The following is a 14,279-nucleotide window of genomic DNA, read 5'->3' on the forward strand; positions in this document are numbered from 1 at the left end:
CTACACTGTAGGAGGTGTTGTCAGAAAAAAAAATCCAGGAATGATGTCACAAATGTATTTCAAACCCAAACTACAACCTACACATTTTCACCTTCTATGTGGATCAGATTATCAATCAACAAAGACATTTTCTGCATTTACTTGGTTCAGTGAGGAGGAAGAGGTGGGTATTCACAACAACCTGAGCATCTGACAGTTCCTGGCAGAGGAGAACATCACTGTGCTGGAGAATGGATGGCGTTACACTGGGGCTAGGAGGTGCTGGAGCCCTGTCAGAAATCTGTGTAGCCACAGCCCCCCCCCCCCCACCCCCAGCATTTTATTTGATCATCTAAAATATATTGATAAATTATTTTCATGCATTTTGAAAATTTTATTTTGGCTTTCTGAATTGCCCACGTGGCAATATCCTTCACACAATGATGCCAGTTTTTAATGCAGTGCCGCCTAAGGGTTTGAGGGTCGCGGGCATTGGTTTTCAGCCTTGCAGCTCGTGTGGAGAGATTTTTTTTCCAGATTCTCGGATTCTTTTGATATTATAGACCATAGATGAAATCTGTAACTTCCTTCCATCCTTAAATGTGAACTACTGAGCCTTTCTCCGATACTCCTTTTTTACTCAATTATGACACTCATCTGTTTCCAATTCATCTGTTCATCAGCGGAATGTTCCAAAAAGTTTTTTGTTTGTTTGTTTGTTTTAGCATTACTCAACAATCCCGGTCATTTGTTGCCTTTGCCCCATCTTTTTGGGGACCTGTTGTAAAAACTAAATTTAAAATGAGAGAATACTGCATTGGCAAAAATATATATACAGTATATATATATACAGGTATATATTTCAATTCAGGTGAATCTAGTCTTTGTATAGTCTTTTTAATGACATTTTACACAACATTCCAACTTCATTGAAATTGGTAATTTGAGATTAATTCAAAAAGACACACTCTATTCTTTTTAAAATCAATTTTCATGTCCCCAAGGTGCCCAACCATGGTAGACAACTAGTTTGCACATCCGCCTCACAGTGCAGAGGTCATGGGGTCAATCCTGTCTGCGGCCTTCCTGAGTGGAGTTTGCATGTTCTCCCCGTGCCTGCGTGGCTTTTCTCCGGGTACTCCAGTTTCCTCTCACATTCCAAAAACATGCATGGCAGGTTAATCGGACACTCTAACTTGTCCCTAGGTGTGAGTGTGAGCCGGATGGTTGTTCGTCTATGTGTGCCCAGTGGGCTGGCGAACAATTCGGGGTGTGCCCCGCCTACTGCCCGAGGACAGCTTGGATAGACTTCAGCAAGCCCGCAACCCTCGTGAGGATAAGAGGATTCAAGAATGGATGGATGGAGGGATGTTTTTCATGTAGCAGGTATGACGACAGTGAAGATGTTTCTTGTGTGGACGTCCATTCTAGAATGTCAGTACTGCTCTGGAAGGAATCATTGTCTGTACTGTTGTCTATTTACCTTCAATACACAAGGGAGGTCCAGATGCTTGTTCTTTTACTTACTTTGATGCATTTGCAGAGCTGATATCAAGCCAATGAGGTCATCAAGAGCAGCAGCTGGTGGAATGCAGCAGTCACAACATCACTGATACCATTCATCAACGAGAAATGGTCACTGGCAACCACATTATAACCCACCATCTGGATTGTGTCACACACTGCAGTCCACAAGTGGATCAAAACATGATTAAAGTGTAGATAGTTACTAGTCTGCAAAAGCAGAATCAGTGATGCCAATTTAGCAATTTACCCGCCATAATTAGTGACCTTTTCAAACAGTCTCACAACCATGTTTCAAAAAGGCGACCAACAAGTTTGATTACCAGACAGCACGTTTAGCGGAACAACTGGTCGCCTACAAACCTTTTTCACGTTTCTCATTAGGAATGGCGGTTCATATAAAAAACAATTACAGTACGTGTATTTACAGTGAAATTAGTTTTGATTGATTATTGAAACAATCAGTGGGGTGTGATATTTTCATTTGGATGGCGTGAGCACAGACAATATTCGAAAGATGCCCAGAATCTTTCGAAATCTGCTATTTCGGCTTTTATTCCATAATTGTTTATTCCATATTTATTTCACGCCAAATCCCACGCTCTTCCCCAAAGCAAGTGGCCTCGCGAGAATACAGTCAAGCGACAACGATGACGTAAAACGTTTGCGACCGCCTGTGTATCCCATCTGCTGGTAAACAACTCGATCGAAACATTTCTCTTAGTAAATTAAAAATAAATACAACATGCAACGAGTTATTACGATCTTGTGAAAATATTTCGTTTGGAGGCGATCAATCCAACGACGTAAACAATTAGCGGTGCGCTTTGTGTGAGCACAGCACGTAGTTACTTTAGGTTAAAATAGGACTACATTTATACTGTAATAATTACAATATACCTGTAGTCCTATTTTACACTGAAATTATTTCCGGAGCCTGACGTACTGCCTGCAGCATACACTTGTTGGTTATCAACACGTGAAAACTGCAATGAATGGATATTTTTCACTGAATTTAACCCACGTGGAGGAATTATTCATCGTTAATTTTGACTAAATGAATTTCGTGATGTCTATCGTGTTTACTCGTTGCTTGTTAAATCCTTGTGTCACTGCACGTGTCTTACACGATTCTTAAAACGGTGTAACACAAAAGCATTCTGTTTCATTCACAGAATTTAAGAACATTACGCCTGAAAGAAGGATGTTGCGGGGTTGACTGCCAACAACCATATTTGATTAGCAGAATACAGGATGTCTTCCCACTGTGTGGCGTACGGATGTGGCAAAACTGCGGAGAACGACGTGACACTTTTTCGATTCCCCAAAGACCCAGAGGAATTTCGTAAATGGGAGAAGCAGGTTCAGCGTACTCGAAGCAATTGGTTCGCCTCACCCAACTGTCACCTCTGCAGTGATCATTTTGGTAAAGACTACTTTGAGTCCATATCACCCTTCGGGGTTCCGAAACTGAGACCCGGGGCGGTTCCCACTGTGTTTGTACGCCCGCCGTGCCTTCCTGCTATCAAACACGGAAGGATGAATGCAGAACCAAAAGAATGCAATATTACAGTGAGTTATGGTTGTTTTTGGTTAGATATGTTCACTTTACACTCCACAAGGTTCTAAAAAAGATTTCCTTTCTGCGTCTTTTTCTCAGAGTCCTTCACAGACAAAAAGCAATGAAATAGTACCATCAGGGTCACATCGTACAGATGGGCCAAGTAATGAGGAACGTCAGAAACAAGGAGAACAAGAAAAGCAGGCTAAAGAAGAAACAAGTTAGTGCATACTAGAATGAGGGAACACTTAAAAAATGGGAAATTAAGATATTTAAAATTGCTTTTTTTTTTGTCTAGCGGTGTGCGAGATGTGTGGCGCAACTGGCTGCAGTAGCAGCTTTTACTCAAAAAGCAAGCGTTTCTGTAATATAACCTGTGCACGCTCCTTTGCTTCCCGCTTCAGGAAGGCAGCTGGACTTACACGCCTGCAGGTAAGAAATAATGTGCTTCTTTCAACAAAAAAAGTAATATTCTACAAATTGAAATCACAATGTCTATTTTTTAACATTACAACGCTCCCTTTCCTGTAACTCACTCCTTCGGTTAGTTAACTTGTATGTCAATCCAGAGTCACTTGGTTCAGATGCTTCACCGTTTACAGAGTTGACCAATTCTGAAAATTGACTGACTGTACCTCTTTCTCTGCAGGAAAATCCCCTTGCGAAAAAGCCCAAAGTCTTGAGGAAATTTATCAAAGCTCGCTTGGCAGAACTGGATGGTGAGGGCTGCACATGCAAACACACACAGACTCATCTGGTGATTGTACAAACTGGTCAATGTACTCACGCTTTTTCCTTGAATATATACAAAACAGTATTTTTCATACTAGAAGTCGTACTTTCTTTCTTTTTTTTTCATAGTTTGGCTGGACCTGTGACTTATCCCAGTCCGAAAAATAGAGTACTTTTGTTCCTCTAGAAGCTTAATTTTCTTTCTCTTCTGTAGCACCGGTTGCTATTTTTGATTGGGGTGACTATTTGGAGAAGGAAAGGACCTTGGGGGCGTCTGTCTCCTGCTTCAGACACGTGAGTGCAATAAATACAGTGGAATCTCAAATTGTGAGCATCCCAAAAGCTTTTGTTTTGGATTATTGAAATATAAATATGCAGTACGAAAATAGTTTTTCTGGCTTCCGCAGGTTCCAATGTGTGCCCAATGGGACGACATCAGTGTTGGAATGAAAGTAGAAGTCCTGAACAGCAATGCAGTCCTGCCCACGAAAGTTTACTGGATCGCTACTGTCATACAAGTTGCAGGTGCATACGGCGTTCCATTCATGTTGTAAATTTGGAGTTTTCTCATTTTGTAACACTATGTTAAAAGTGTCTAATATATTGTCTTTACTCTTGGCAGGATACAAAGCCTTGTTGCGATACGAGGGCTTCGAGCATGACAGTAGCCGCGATTTCTGGTGTAGCCTCGTTTCGGGTGAGCTGCACCCCATTGGGTGGTGCGCCATGACCGGCAAGCTCCTGGTGCCTCCGCAAGGTCAGCATGCTAAGCATACACTCTAGTGTGGAAGCTCCCAAATAATATTCAGTGGTACCCTTGACTCAAGTTTAATTTCCCCATTGAAATGAACTGAATTTCCATCAATCCGTTCCAGCTCCCCCAAAAAACACCTTTTTATAAACACACGTGCACAGAATACAGTACATTTGTGTTATGCGTATAACGAGAGGTGTGATCTGATGGCAAGTCCTCACCCCCGTGCTCCTTGCCAGTGTTTTCATTTTATGTTTGTCCTGTTCAATAAAGCGCATCGGCAGCTGCGGTTCGAATCTTGTTTTCCCACTTTGCTCAAGCGGCGGCATATCCGAAGCTCCCTCGTGATTCTAATTTTGGCCCACAACCAAATGCTAAAAATCGACCAAGGGATGGCATGTAACTGGAAAAAAAACTCCCAAGATGGCTGACTAAATGTGTCTTGTAGATGTGGCCAACATCCTTGACTGGAAAGAGTATCTGATGAAAAAGTTGGTTGGAGCCCACACTCTGCCTGTTGAGTTCTACCTCAAGGTAAAACTAGTGAAAAGAGACATACGTACTCCTTAGTACAACAATAGTTTTACAATAATGTTTTTCAGTCGTAATCCACAATATAGAGTGTGAACAGTGGATGAAATTGGGGTAGGACTTGTTTACACAATGCGCCTTTCTTCCTTTAAGCTGAGCGAGAGCCTGAAGCAGGAGTCCTTCAAAGTGGGCATGCGTGTCGAGGTGGTCGACCCCAAATACGTCAGCCGGACCCGCAAGGCCGTCATCGCATCCATTACTGGCGGGCGCCTACGCTTGTTGTACACTGACCAGAGCGACTCCCCTGAAAACGTCATTACGGATTTCTGGTGCCACCAGGCTAGTCCTCTCCTGCACCCGATTGGTTGGTCCAAACAAGTGGGTCATGACATCAAAACACCCAGTGAGTCACCTAATTTTAATAATTGTTTACTCTTGAGTATGGATGTAGAATTAGACAAATTTATTACCATTGGGTTATTATTATTATTATGTTTTTGTGTGTGTGTGTCACAGGTGGGAAATCTCCAGGTGCTGGTTTGAAGGGTAATTGTGACAGTACATACAACCTCTTTAAAAAGGTAAACTGCAACCCCCCATTGCTGTGTATGACATAACAGTAATCGTAATAAAACAGTACGTATGTTGTTGATTTTTGAAAGAATGCCCCAATTGCCTCTGTTGTTTAAAAATTGCTCTAAAATTTAAGTCCCTCACATGTCATCTCCAGCCTAGATTTGTCTTCATGGAAGGATGTTTTTTTGAGGAGGGAATGAAGATAGAGGCCATTGACCCTCTAAACCTGGGTAGCATCTGTGTGGCAACTATACACACGGTACAAAAAAAAAAAAAATTAAAAATGCTAACCACTCTGTAGTCTGCACAAACATATAAAAGACACGAACGTACCTTTTCACAGGTGCTCTCAGACGGCTACCTGATGGTCGGCTTCGACAGCGGGCCATCGCTGATTTCGGACTGGTTCTGTTACCACGCCTCCTCTCACGCCATCCTACCCAAAGGCTTCTGCAGAAAGAATAACATCCCTCTCACCGTGCCGCGAGGTAATTGGGAATCTCCTCATCGCCGAAAAACCTCATCAAACAGCCAAGCTATTGGATCAATCTTCATCAAGTACTTAAATGAGCCCATTATGGAGGACATTATGCTGATGAGATGCAAGAAAGAATAGGCATAAATAGATGAATAGTTTTCTTTGTTCGCTAGAGTAGTTATAAGATATAACAATCCCGAGCGTTAACCTGACAGGTTTTGATCCCAAGACCTTCACCTGGGAACATTACCTGAAGGAGACCAATTCAACAGCTGCACCTCCACATCTGTTCAACACTGTAAGGAAGGAAGATCAACTTTTAAAATCGCTGAACGCGCCGCCGCTCTCAACTTGAATTCACGACAACCGCGCGCGTTTCTGCACCTTGCGTAGGACTTCCCGGGTCACGGCATCTCCCCCGACGTGAAACTCGAAGCGGTGGACCTGATGGAGCCGCGGCTGGTGTGCGTGGCCACGGTGAAGCGTTGCGTGGGACGCCTGCTCCTCATCCACTTCGACGGCTGGGACGATGACTTTGACCAGTGGGTCAACTACGAGTCCCCCGACCTCTACCCCATTGGATGGTGTGAGCTCATCGGCTACCAGCTCCAGCCGCCCCCTGGACTCGGTAAATGCTTGCAATGCAACAATGGTCTTAAGCCTTTACATACATACATAAATACGGACTAAACCGATTGTGGCGCTTTCGGTGTCCCCAGTCGTGGAAAGCCAAGCGGTCCAGGCAAAGAAGCCAAAGGTGCCTTTGTTGAGGAAAAAAAGTAAGTCCTCCTCCTTGCCGTGGTTCATTTTGTTTTTCCGACATGTTTTCATACCAATGCTTCATGTTCCTTTACAACAGAGCGGAAGAACGCAAAGAAGCGCTCGCACCTTCTTCCTCACGCAAAAGAGGACAACGGCGACGATGTCGATCAAAAGCCGCCTTCGGGCAACGTGACCGTCCCACCGCCTTCGACGACGAAAAGGAAAACGGCTCTTCCAAACATGCCCCCGGTTCAACCCAAAGGAGAACCAGAAGAGCGGGAGAGTAAGTGAACAGAAACCGGATGAATATTTTGTAGCCGCATGTATCATATTTATGGCCGCCAGCTGACTTGAGTGCATCTCTTCAGTCGCTACAGTGGACGTGAAAGTGGAGGAGGTGGAAATGGAGACTCTGATCTCCAATCAAACTCCAACATAAGGCTGCAATTCAAGAAGCCTTGCAAGAGGGATTGCGGAACATCAGGTGATGCCTGGTGGTTTTTATGTATTTATTTTTTTGTTTAACCTTTCTCCAGAAGAAAACATGTTTTTGTGCCGAGGCCCACAAGTGGAATAGAGAGAACCGGACACAATAGGCTGGGAAGTTTTTCCTTGATTGTAATGTTTTTTTTTTGTTTGTTTATAATTCAATAAATTTTTAAAGAAAATGAGGTTGACTCAATTCTGTGTGAAATTTCTTTTTTAAAATCTGTCTTGGTGGGGGGAGCGCGAAAGCAGGGGCCTTGCACAGTCTGCCATTCCATCTTGGATCGTCACTGCTCTTCGCTAACAGCCGAAAGTGAAAGTGCAGTACTGCTCACTTGGAGACACGTTTTCCGAAATAAGCAGATAACAGAAGACTTACTTGGATGTTTTATTTCACACTTGATGGGCGGGCAGGCACCCCACAGAGAGACGATATGTATTTGCAAATCTGCGCAGTGCAGTTTTGCCAGCATGAGGCCAATTGTCAGTTCTGTACTGATGACCACTTCAAATGCTAGCTAGCGCAGGTGTCAAACTTCGGTCCTCGAGAGGCCGCTATCCTGCATGTTTTCCTTCCTCCAACGTATTGGATTCAAGTGATCAGCTCGTCGGCAACCTCTAAAGGAGCCTGATTAACGATCCTGATCATTTAGGTTTAACGAAAAAACAAAACATGGCCGTCATTGAGAACGTGCATCTAATGCTATGAAGACTGACCGAATGCTTGTTTTCATCTGAGAACAGACTGCAAACTTGAAACCCGTAGTTTTGGTTTAGTAAGCGCAGAGCATGTTCACACCTTGCTCAGTCTCTTTGTTTTCTTGGCTGCTTTCGTCTTTGGACTCTTGCGAAGTTTAAATTTGCTTTTGAGCATCTTACCCTGCAATGCACTGCCGCCGAGGTGTGTCGGCTTGGGTTTCGTGGCCTTCGGCGTCTTGGCGCGTTTCGGGGCAACGCTGGGAACAGAGGGGAGGGCTTCGCCTCCCGGACAGGCCTTGAAAACGTGGACGTCTTTGACTCTGCGACCCTTCAGCTCAGGCGGGTTGGCACAGGTGGCTCGCACCTTGAGGTTGACTTTCTCAATCCAGCTAGGAGGAGATTAAAGGGAACATAATGAAAATGTGGGATCTGCCACAGAAAGTTGAGAGTAATTTCAGATTGACAAATCTAATATGCCAATCCCCCTAGGATGGAGGAGGATGGAGAGGAAGAAATTTCATACATGCTGCATGTCATACATAAGCATATTTGACAATAAAGATGACCTTGACCGATCTAGTCTAGAATCACGGGTGCCAAGTCATTCATATTAAACTTCAGTCAGCCCCAAACAATGAATTAAGTTGAACAAGAATGGTCATACAGGCGTAGTGGCAGCAGAGGGCAGTCGCACATCAGAGGGTTGTCGGCCAGGTTGATGACCTCCAAGGAGGTGAGCGGATGGAGGTCCGGCACCTCTTCCAGTTGGTTACCCTCCAGGAAGAGACTCCTCAAACCCGGACCTAAGCCTGCCAAGGAGCTCTGCGACATCTGGTGGGAGAGGGGGTTAAAAAAAAAAAAAAGAAGAAACCTGGAGATTCAATGGGTCTAGCCATGTTGAAAGTCATCCATTCAAACTCAATAAAAATCATTTCTGAGGACACGACGGGAACAAGCTCCACTCACCTTCTCCAATCCCATATGATCCAAATAAAGCTCCCTCAGTGAGTTCTCCAACGGCTGGAAAGCATTCGGTCCCACCCAGCGAATGGCGTTCCCTGACAGCCTCAGGTCCTTCACGTTCCCCAACTTGCTCAAGGCTTCAGTGGGCACTTCCTTCAGTTTGTTCCCTGCCAGGTGCAGCGTATCGAGGTCAGCGGCCTGATCCAGAGCCTTTGGTGACACGTGGTCAACGGCGTTCCCGGTGAGGTAGAGGGCTCTGAGGCTCTCGGCGCCATTCAGGGCGTTCGCCTCAAGCTTGGCAATGGAGTTGTTTTCCAAATGAAGTGCAAGTAGTCCCGGAAGCAATTTGAAGGCTCCTTTCGGGAAGACGCTGAAGCTGTTCTTCTCCAGGTGGAGGTAAGTCAACTGAGGGAGTCCTATGAAGAAACGGGAGAACTCACGCAGAGGGCCAACCCTCATTCTATTCCAAAATTGCCCCCTGCATTTGACTCTCATACTATGAGATCTTTTTACGTTTGTGTATTCCAAATACCTTTAAATGCTTCGGGGCTGAGGGATGAGATGAGATTTTCCGAGAGGTACAAGTAAATGAGCCCCTTCATGCCATTGAAGGCTCCGTTCTCCACCTCCACGATTTTGCAGCGCTGCAGGTGCAGTGACACCACCTGGGAGACGCCGGGGAAGCTGTTGCTCGGGATGTAGTGGAAGTTGTTGCCGCGCAGGTCCAGGAGGCGCGTGTCCGGAGAGAAACCCCGAGGAACTTTGGTGTGACCGCGGTTCTCACAGGAGGAATGGTGCGCCTCGATCTGGTATCATGCAAGAAATGGGGAAGTTAAAAATATTCTCCTTTCTTACCTCATTAGCCCATCTATGGCGGTTCCCATTCTGTGTTACCATAGAGCTAGGTGACTTAAACAGAAGATTATCTGATTCTTTTATATACACGATGTGTAAGTCTCTTTGACTGTAAACTTTAACCGGGAGTGGCAATGGGCACCTTGAAGCCTCTTTTTTTGAAAAATTTGTCACACTCATTTTTGCTCTCAAATTAAAGCAAAAAGGCAACAGAAGTCCGGTCACTGTACGGTGTCGTTGGGTGGCATGAAAGGCGCTTTTAAATAAAATGTATTATTATTATTATTATTATTGTTATTATTACTTGTATCTTAAGGCACCGCTCGAAATGATATTTTCATTGACTTTTAAGTCGCGAAATGAAGCTCCTCGGCTCATTAAAGGGTACATACACTTGCTCCAGTTACTCTTTAATTGAAAAAGAGCAAGAAATGACACATTGAGTGACGCTCCCTTCATAATAGCCGCGCTCACCTCACAGATGCAGTTTGCGGGACATTTGATTTTGCTCTCCGGCTCCTCGGTGGGTGGCGGCGCTCTTCGATTTGCTTCCTCAAACTCCGCCTTCAGCATGGCCTCCTGAGTCTGACAGCGTAACTCCGGCGGGTGAACGGCCTCCAGCATTTCTCCGGAGAGATGTGAAGGTCCCGCGCATGTTCCCACCAGCTTCACCTTACTACGGATGGCCCACTCCCTGTAACACAGTGGAAAATAAAAATCCAGAGTGGAGTCCAGAGAGATTTGTGTGCTCAGAGGGGCTTGCTGGCACCTGAGTGGACGCATGTAGCAGTTACAGTAAATGGGGTTTCCGGCCAGGTGGAGGCGTGCCAGATCCGGTGTGCCGTCCGAAAACGGTTGGATGACACGGAGCTGGTTGTAGCTGAGATCCAAGTGGGTGAGGCCGGGGGACTTAGATATGGCCGTGTTGGCCAGGTCCTGGAGGGACATGTGGTCCAGGAAGAGGTGACTCAGCTTGGCCATCGATACGGACTCCTCACCCAGGTACGTCATGGGGTTGTAACTCATGTCCAGGCGGGTCACTCCTGGCAATCTATCCAAAGAGGGTTCCATGTTATTGTCAGTATCTGACTAGATTGAACCACTGCCGAGTCATTAATACAAATGTTCAAGTTCGTTCGTGTATTTATTTATTTATTTTTCATATATTTTTGGGGGGAGCCTGTACTCAGCTATTTTCGGAATCGGAACGTTTTGTGGCTCTTTTATGCAATGCCCTTAAACGCCACAAGACGGCGCCAAATCAACACATTGGAAAAACATGCGATATTAATGCTGAATACAATATTGCAATATCATAACTGCAGTGTCTAAAATGTACCTCAAGACGTTTTTATTGTCATTCATTATCATGATATGGTTATTGATATAGCGCTTTCACAACAGCCATAGCGGTAAAATGAATTAAATGCATTTTTAATGCAACAAAATAAGCAGGCTCAATTTATTCTCATATATATCAGAAAATGGATGAGTTTTGAGAGCTTATTCATTTTATAATGGTCTAAATCCTTGGAAGTTTAGCCTTTCAACTGTAAAAATTCTTACAGATTTCTGTAAAATTTCCTCTATGAAAGCTGAGTGATGATCTGATTTAGTCGTTGCCGTTATACTATATCATCACCCAGCTCTAATGTCAGCCCACCTGGTCATGGTCTCAGTTGGGAAAAACTGCAGCTCGTTGTGGTCGAGACTGAGCCGGTTCAGCGTGAACAAGCCCGCAAAGGCTTCGATGTCCAAGTAGTTGAGAGAGTTGTGACTGAGGCGAAGCCACTTGATGTTCTGCAAGCCCTGTCGGGGAGGAGAGACAATCCATCTCTTTTGACGTTCACGCGGCAGTGCGTGAGGCCGTCGTTGTGCTTACCTGGAAGGCCATGTTTGGGATGTAGACGAGCTGGTTGTGCGTAAGCGAGAGCAGGTTAAGGAAGCCGAGCTGCGAAAACGCTCCGGGCTGGATCTCCTCAACGCGGTTCCGGTCAATCATGAGCTGCTTCAGCGAGGATAGACCGTCGAAGGACTCCTGTATGTCACAGAGCAAAGCTTAATTGGTTAATTACTGTATTTTGACCCAGCAGATTGCGTTGAAGATTACATTTTGGTCGAGCTGAAGACGGTCGCCATTTTGGAGGTTTGTGTACTCAAGTTGAAGTAAATGTAACATTTCAGATAAATAAACGATCGTTTCGAACAAGCGCTGGGTCGGGTATTGCACCCAATTTGGGTTACTTGAACCGAGCAATTTGAAGAGGGCATGGATTGGCCACCTGGTAGAGGATGTCAATGTTGTTGCTTGCCAGGTTGAGGAAGACCAGGCGGCCGAGGCCTCGGAACGCTCCCTCCTTCACCCTACGGATGTTGCAGCGCTGCAGAGACAGGTGAGTGAGAAACGGTGTTTGTCTGAAAGCTCCGGTGGGGAGTTCCTGGATGTCGTTCCCTCGAAGGTCCAATTTCACTGTAATCTACGCACAGGGGAAAGCAAACGGGCACACATTAGCCTCCAATGAACCCTGACTATAGCGAGCCTTGTCGTAAATAGTGAAAATATGCGAGTGAGTGTTACTGGCATCACTCATTTTGGTACCAAAAGATGACTTCTGTCCAAAGGAAGCTCTTCAACTCACTTCAACAGTTCCAAATATGCAGAAGGCGAATTGATACTATTCGTACCTCGTCCACAGTGGGAGGAACCTCAGTCAGGTTCTTGTTGACGCAGGTGACGGTGAGCTGGATCTGGTCGCACACACACTGCTTCGGGCATTTTGCAGGGTGCGCCGCGGGGAGGAAGAGGAACGTGAGGCCGATCAGCGGAAGCAACAGGGTGCCAGGAGAGAGCCGAGAGTACATCTGAAAGCGCCAAATAGGAGGGTTTTTATCAAGCGTGCTAAATGGAGAGCAATACACAGGCGGGCTTTATTTTAGAACATGAACAAAATGAGATGTGTTCTTACGGGAGAGGATACGATGTTGACTGATTGACATTATGAGCCAGGACTGCATTTGATGTACTTTGTAGCATCGGTTAAAGTGAATGTGACTCTACACTTTAAGGGGTGGGGCTCTCAGGGGCGAGGTGGGGGGGGGATTAGTGCCACTTTGGCAAGATGAGCAAGCCACAGTGCTCACTGGAATGCCTTAAAACCACATTCCCATGTTGGATCAACCGCCTTGATCCTCAACAATGGACTCGGAAATCTCCACACGAAGAAATTTGGAGGCGACGACGGTGTAACGTTCACTCGGCCGACTTTGGTGCAAACTGCGGGTTCCATTTCCATTCAGTGTGATTGACTGGTCACCAACTCAAGAGTCGGCTGGGATGGGGTAAAATTCACCAGCGAACCTAATGAGGACAAGCGATAATATAGAAAATGGATGTCTTAGATGGGGGAACTCACAGCGCACAACAAACAGTATGGTGGGCTCCACCTGCACAATGTAGCTTTTCCACCTGCTGGTTTTCTGAGCTGTTTTGACATTAGATTTTCAATCATTTTTTTCTATCTGTGGTCACCTATGCCTCCATTCATGGTTTATTACAGTGTCCATGAACGGTCGAAGCCAATACAGTGTACTTGTTGGAGTGAAAAGAATGATGCTCTTCAATGCTTTTTGGTGTCCTCACATCATGACAAAAACATCTAATTAATGTTTTGTTACAAGGTAGAGAGAGAGAGAGAGAGAGGCCCAAGAAATGAGAGCCGGGGGAATTTCCTCCGCCTCCAGGAATATTTGGGCCCATCTCCCCCACCCCACCTGAGATCAACATTGCTGACCGCAGAAGGAGCACGCATGCAGACTCGCCGGTTGTGCACAAAGACGCCCAGTGTCTCCCCCGAGAAGCCGGTGCCAAAACGTGTTTTCCACTGAATGTGCGCGCGTGAGCAAAAGTGGTAAAGTGTGCATCAACTCTGCCGCATCGCCGTCTTGCTCACTAACCTCCGCTAATTTTGAGTTAGTAGTAAAGTCACAAAGTTAATATTTGTGTGAAAAACGGGTCTAGGCTATGAATATTAAAAAACAACAGTACTGAGCGTGCTGTTTTGTCACCGTTGTGAAGTTTATGGCACACCGCTTGTAAGATCGAAACGCTGTATATCGGTCCAGATTACTCTGCCCCCATTTTATTCACATAGATGTCCTCAAAAAAAGTTGCTAGTATCCCACATGCGGTGACTGCTAATTTTTTAACTTATACTTCTTGTGAGTAAGAATAAAGTCGTATTTTCAAACAGATTTAGGCTGTAAAGTGAACTCACCTTGGGTCCGTGCGTTTGCTGGTGGGTTCTACCGGCTGCCTCTCACGGGCTGCTGCCCCCTTCCCAATCCAAAACAAAATGGGTTTAATCCCTCGTTCACTAATA

At 45.3% G+C, this 14,279-nt stretch overlaps 2 protein-coding genes and 1 long non-coding RNA gene across 8 annotated transcripts; 1 reads left to right on the forward strand and 2 right to left on the reverse strand.

The window, feature by feature from the left end:
* Positions 1-2,148: 2,148 nt before the first annotated feature.
* On the forward strand, positions 2,149-7,568 carry l3mbtl2 (L3MBTL histone methyl-lysine binding protein 2). Of its 2 annotated transcripts, XM_086138624.1 has the most exons (18): positions 2,149-2,196; positions 2,679-3,075; positions 3,164-3,284; positions 3,363-3,496; positions 3,714-3,783; positions 4,011-4,090; positions 4,204-4,321; positions 4,419-4,553; positions 4,999-5,084; positions 5,235-5,484; positions 5,598-5,662; positions 5,812-5,916; positions 6,001-6,145; positions 6,351-6,433; positions 6,529-6,763; positions 6,855-6,914; positions 6,995-7,180; positions 7,266-7,568. In XM_086138624.1, exons 2-18 carry the CDS (start codon positions 2,758-2,760, stop codon positions 7,334-7,336), a joined length of 2,262 nt encoding a protein of 753 aa, XP_085994750.1. In that variant the 5' UTR covers positions 2,149-2,196; positions 2,679-2,757; the 3' UTR covers positions 7,337-7,568. The 2 variants fall into 2 exon arrangements, with proteins under 2 accessions (XP_085994750.1, XP_085994751.1); XM_086138625.1 differs by lacking the exon at positions 2,149-2,196 and having other exon boundaries at positions 2,211-3,075.
* Positions 5,524-6,666, reverse strand: LOC147189777 (uncharacterized). 2 transcript variants are annotated; one of them, XR_015104102.1, is made up of 3 exons: positions 6,520-6,666; positions 6,386-6,431; positions 5,524-6,107 (listed from the first exon to the last, which is right to left on the reverse strand). It is a non-coding gene; the product is annotated as an uncharacterized LOC147189777 (long non-coding RNA). The 2 variants fall into 2 exon arrangements; XR_015104101.1 differs by having other exon boundaries at positions 5,524-6,431.
* Positions 7,569-7,758: 190 nt separating the features above from the next.
* Positions 7,759-14,278, reverse strand: chadlb (chondroadherin-like b). Of its 4 annotated transcripts, none has more exons than XM_086138622.1 (10): positions 14,175-14,278; positions 12,586-12,762; positions 12,183-12,377; positions 11,783-11,938; positions 11,564-11,709; positions 10,375-10,951; positions 9,578-9,851; positions 9,049-9,461; positions 8,747-8,913; positions 7,759-8,471 (listed from the first exon to the last, which is right to left on the reverse strand). In XM_086138622.1, the coding sequence occupies exons 2-10, from the start codon at positions 12,760-12,762 to the stop codon at positions 8,177-8,179; spliced, it is 2,400 nt and encodes a 799-aa protein (XP_085994748.1). In that variant the 5' UTR covers positions 14,175-14,278; the 3' UTR covers positions 7,759-8,176. The 4 variants fall into 4 exon arrangements, with proteins under 4 accessions (XP_085994748.1, XP_085994746.1, XP_085994749.1 ...); XM_086138620.1 differs by having other exon boundaries at positions 12,867-14,276; XM_086138623.1 differs by having other exon boundaries at positions 10,375-10,594; positions 10,670-10,951; positions 12,586-14,275.
* Between the last annotated feature and the right edge of the window lies 1 nt (position 14,279).

Source organism: Hippocampus guttulatus, chromosome 19 (assembly GCF_054856545.1).
Source record: "Hippocampus guttulatus isolate MCC_2025c chromosome 19, RoL_Hgut_1.0, whole genome shotgun sequence".
Taxonomy (NCBI): Eukaryota; Metazoa; Chordata; class Actinopteri; order Syngnathiformes; family Syngnathidae; genus Hippocampus; species Hippocampus guttulatus.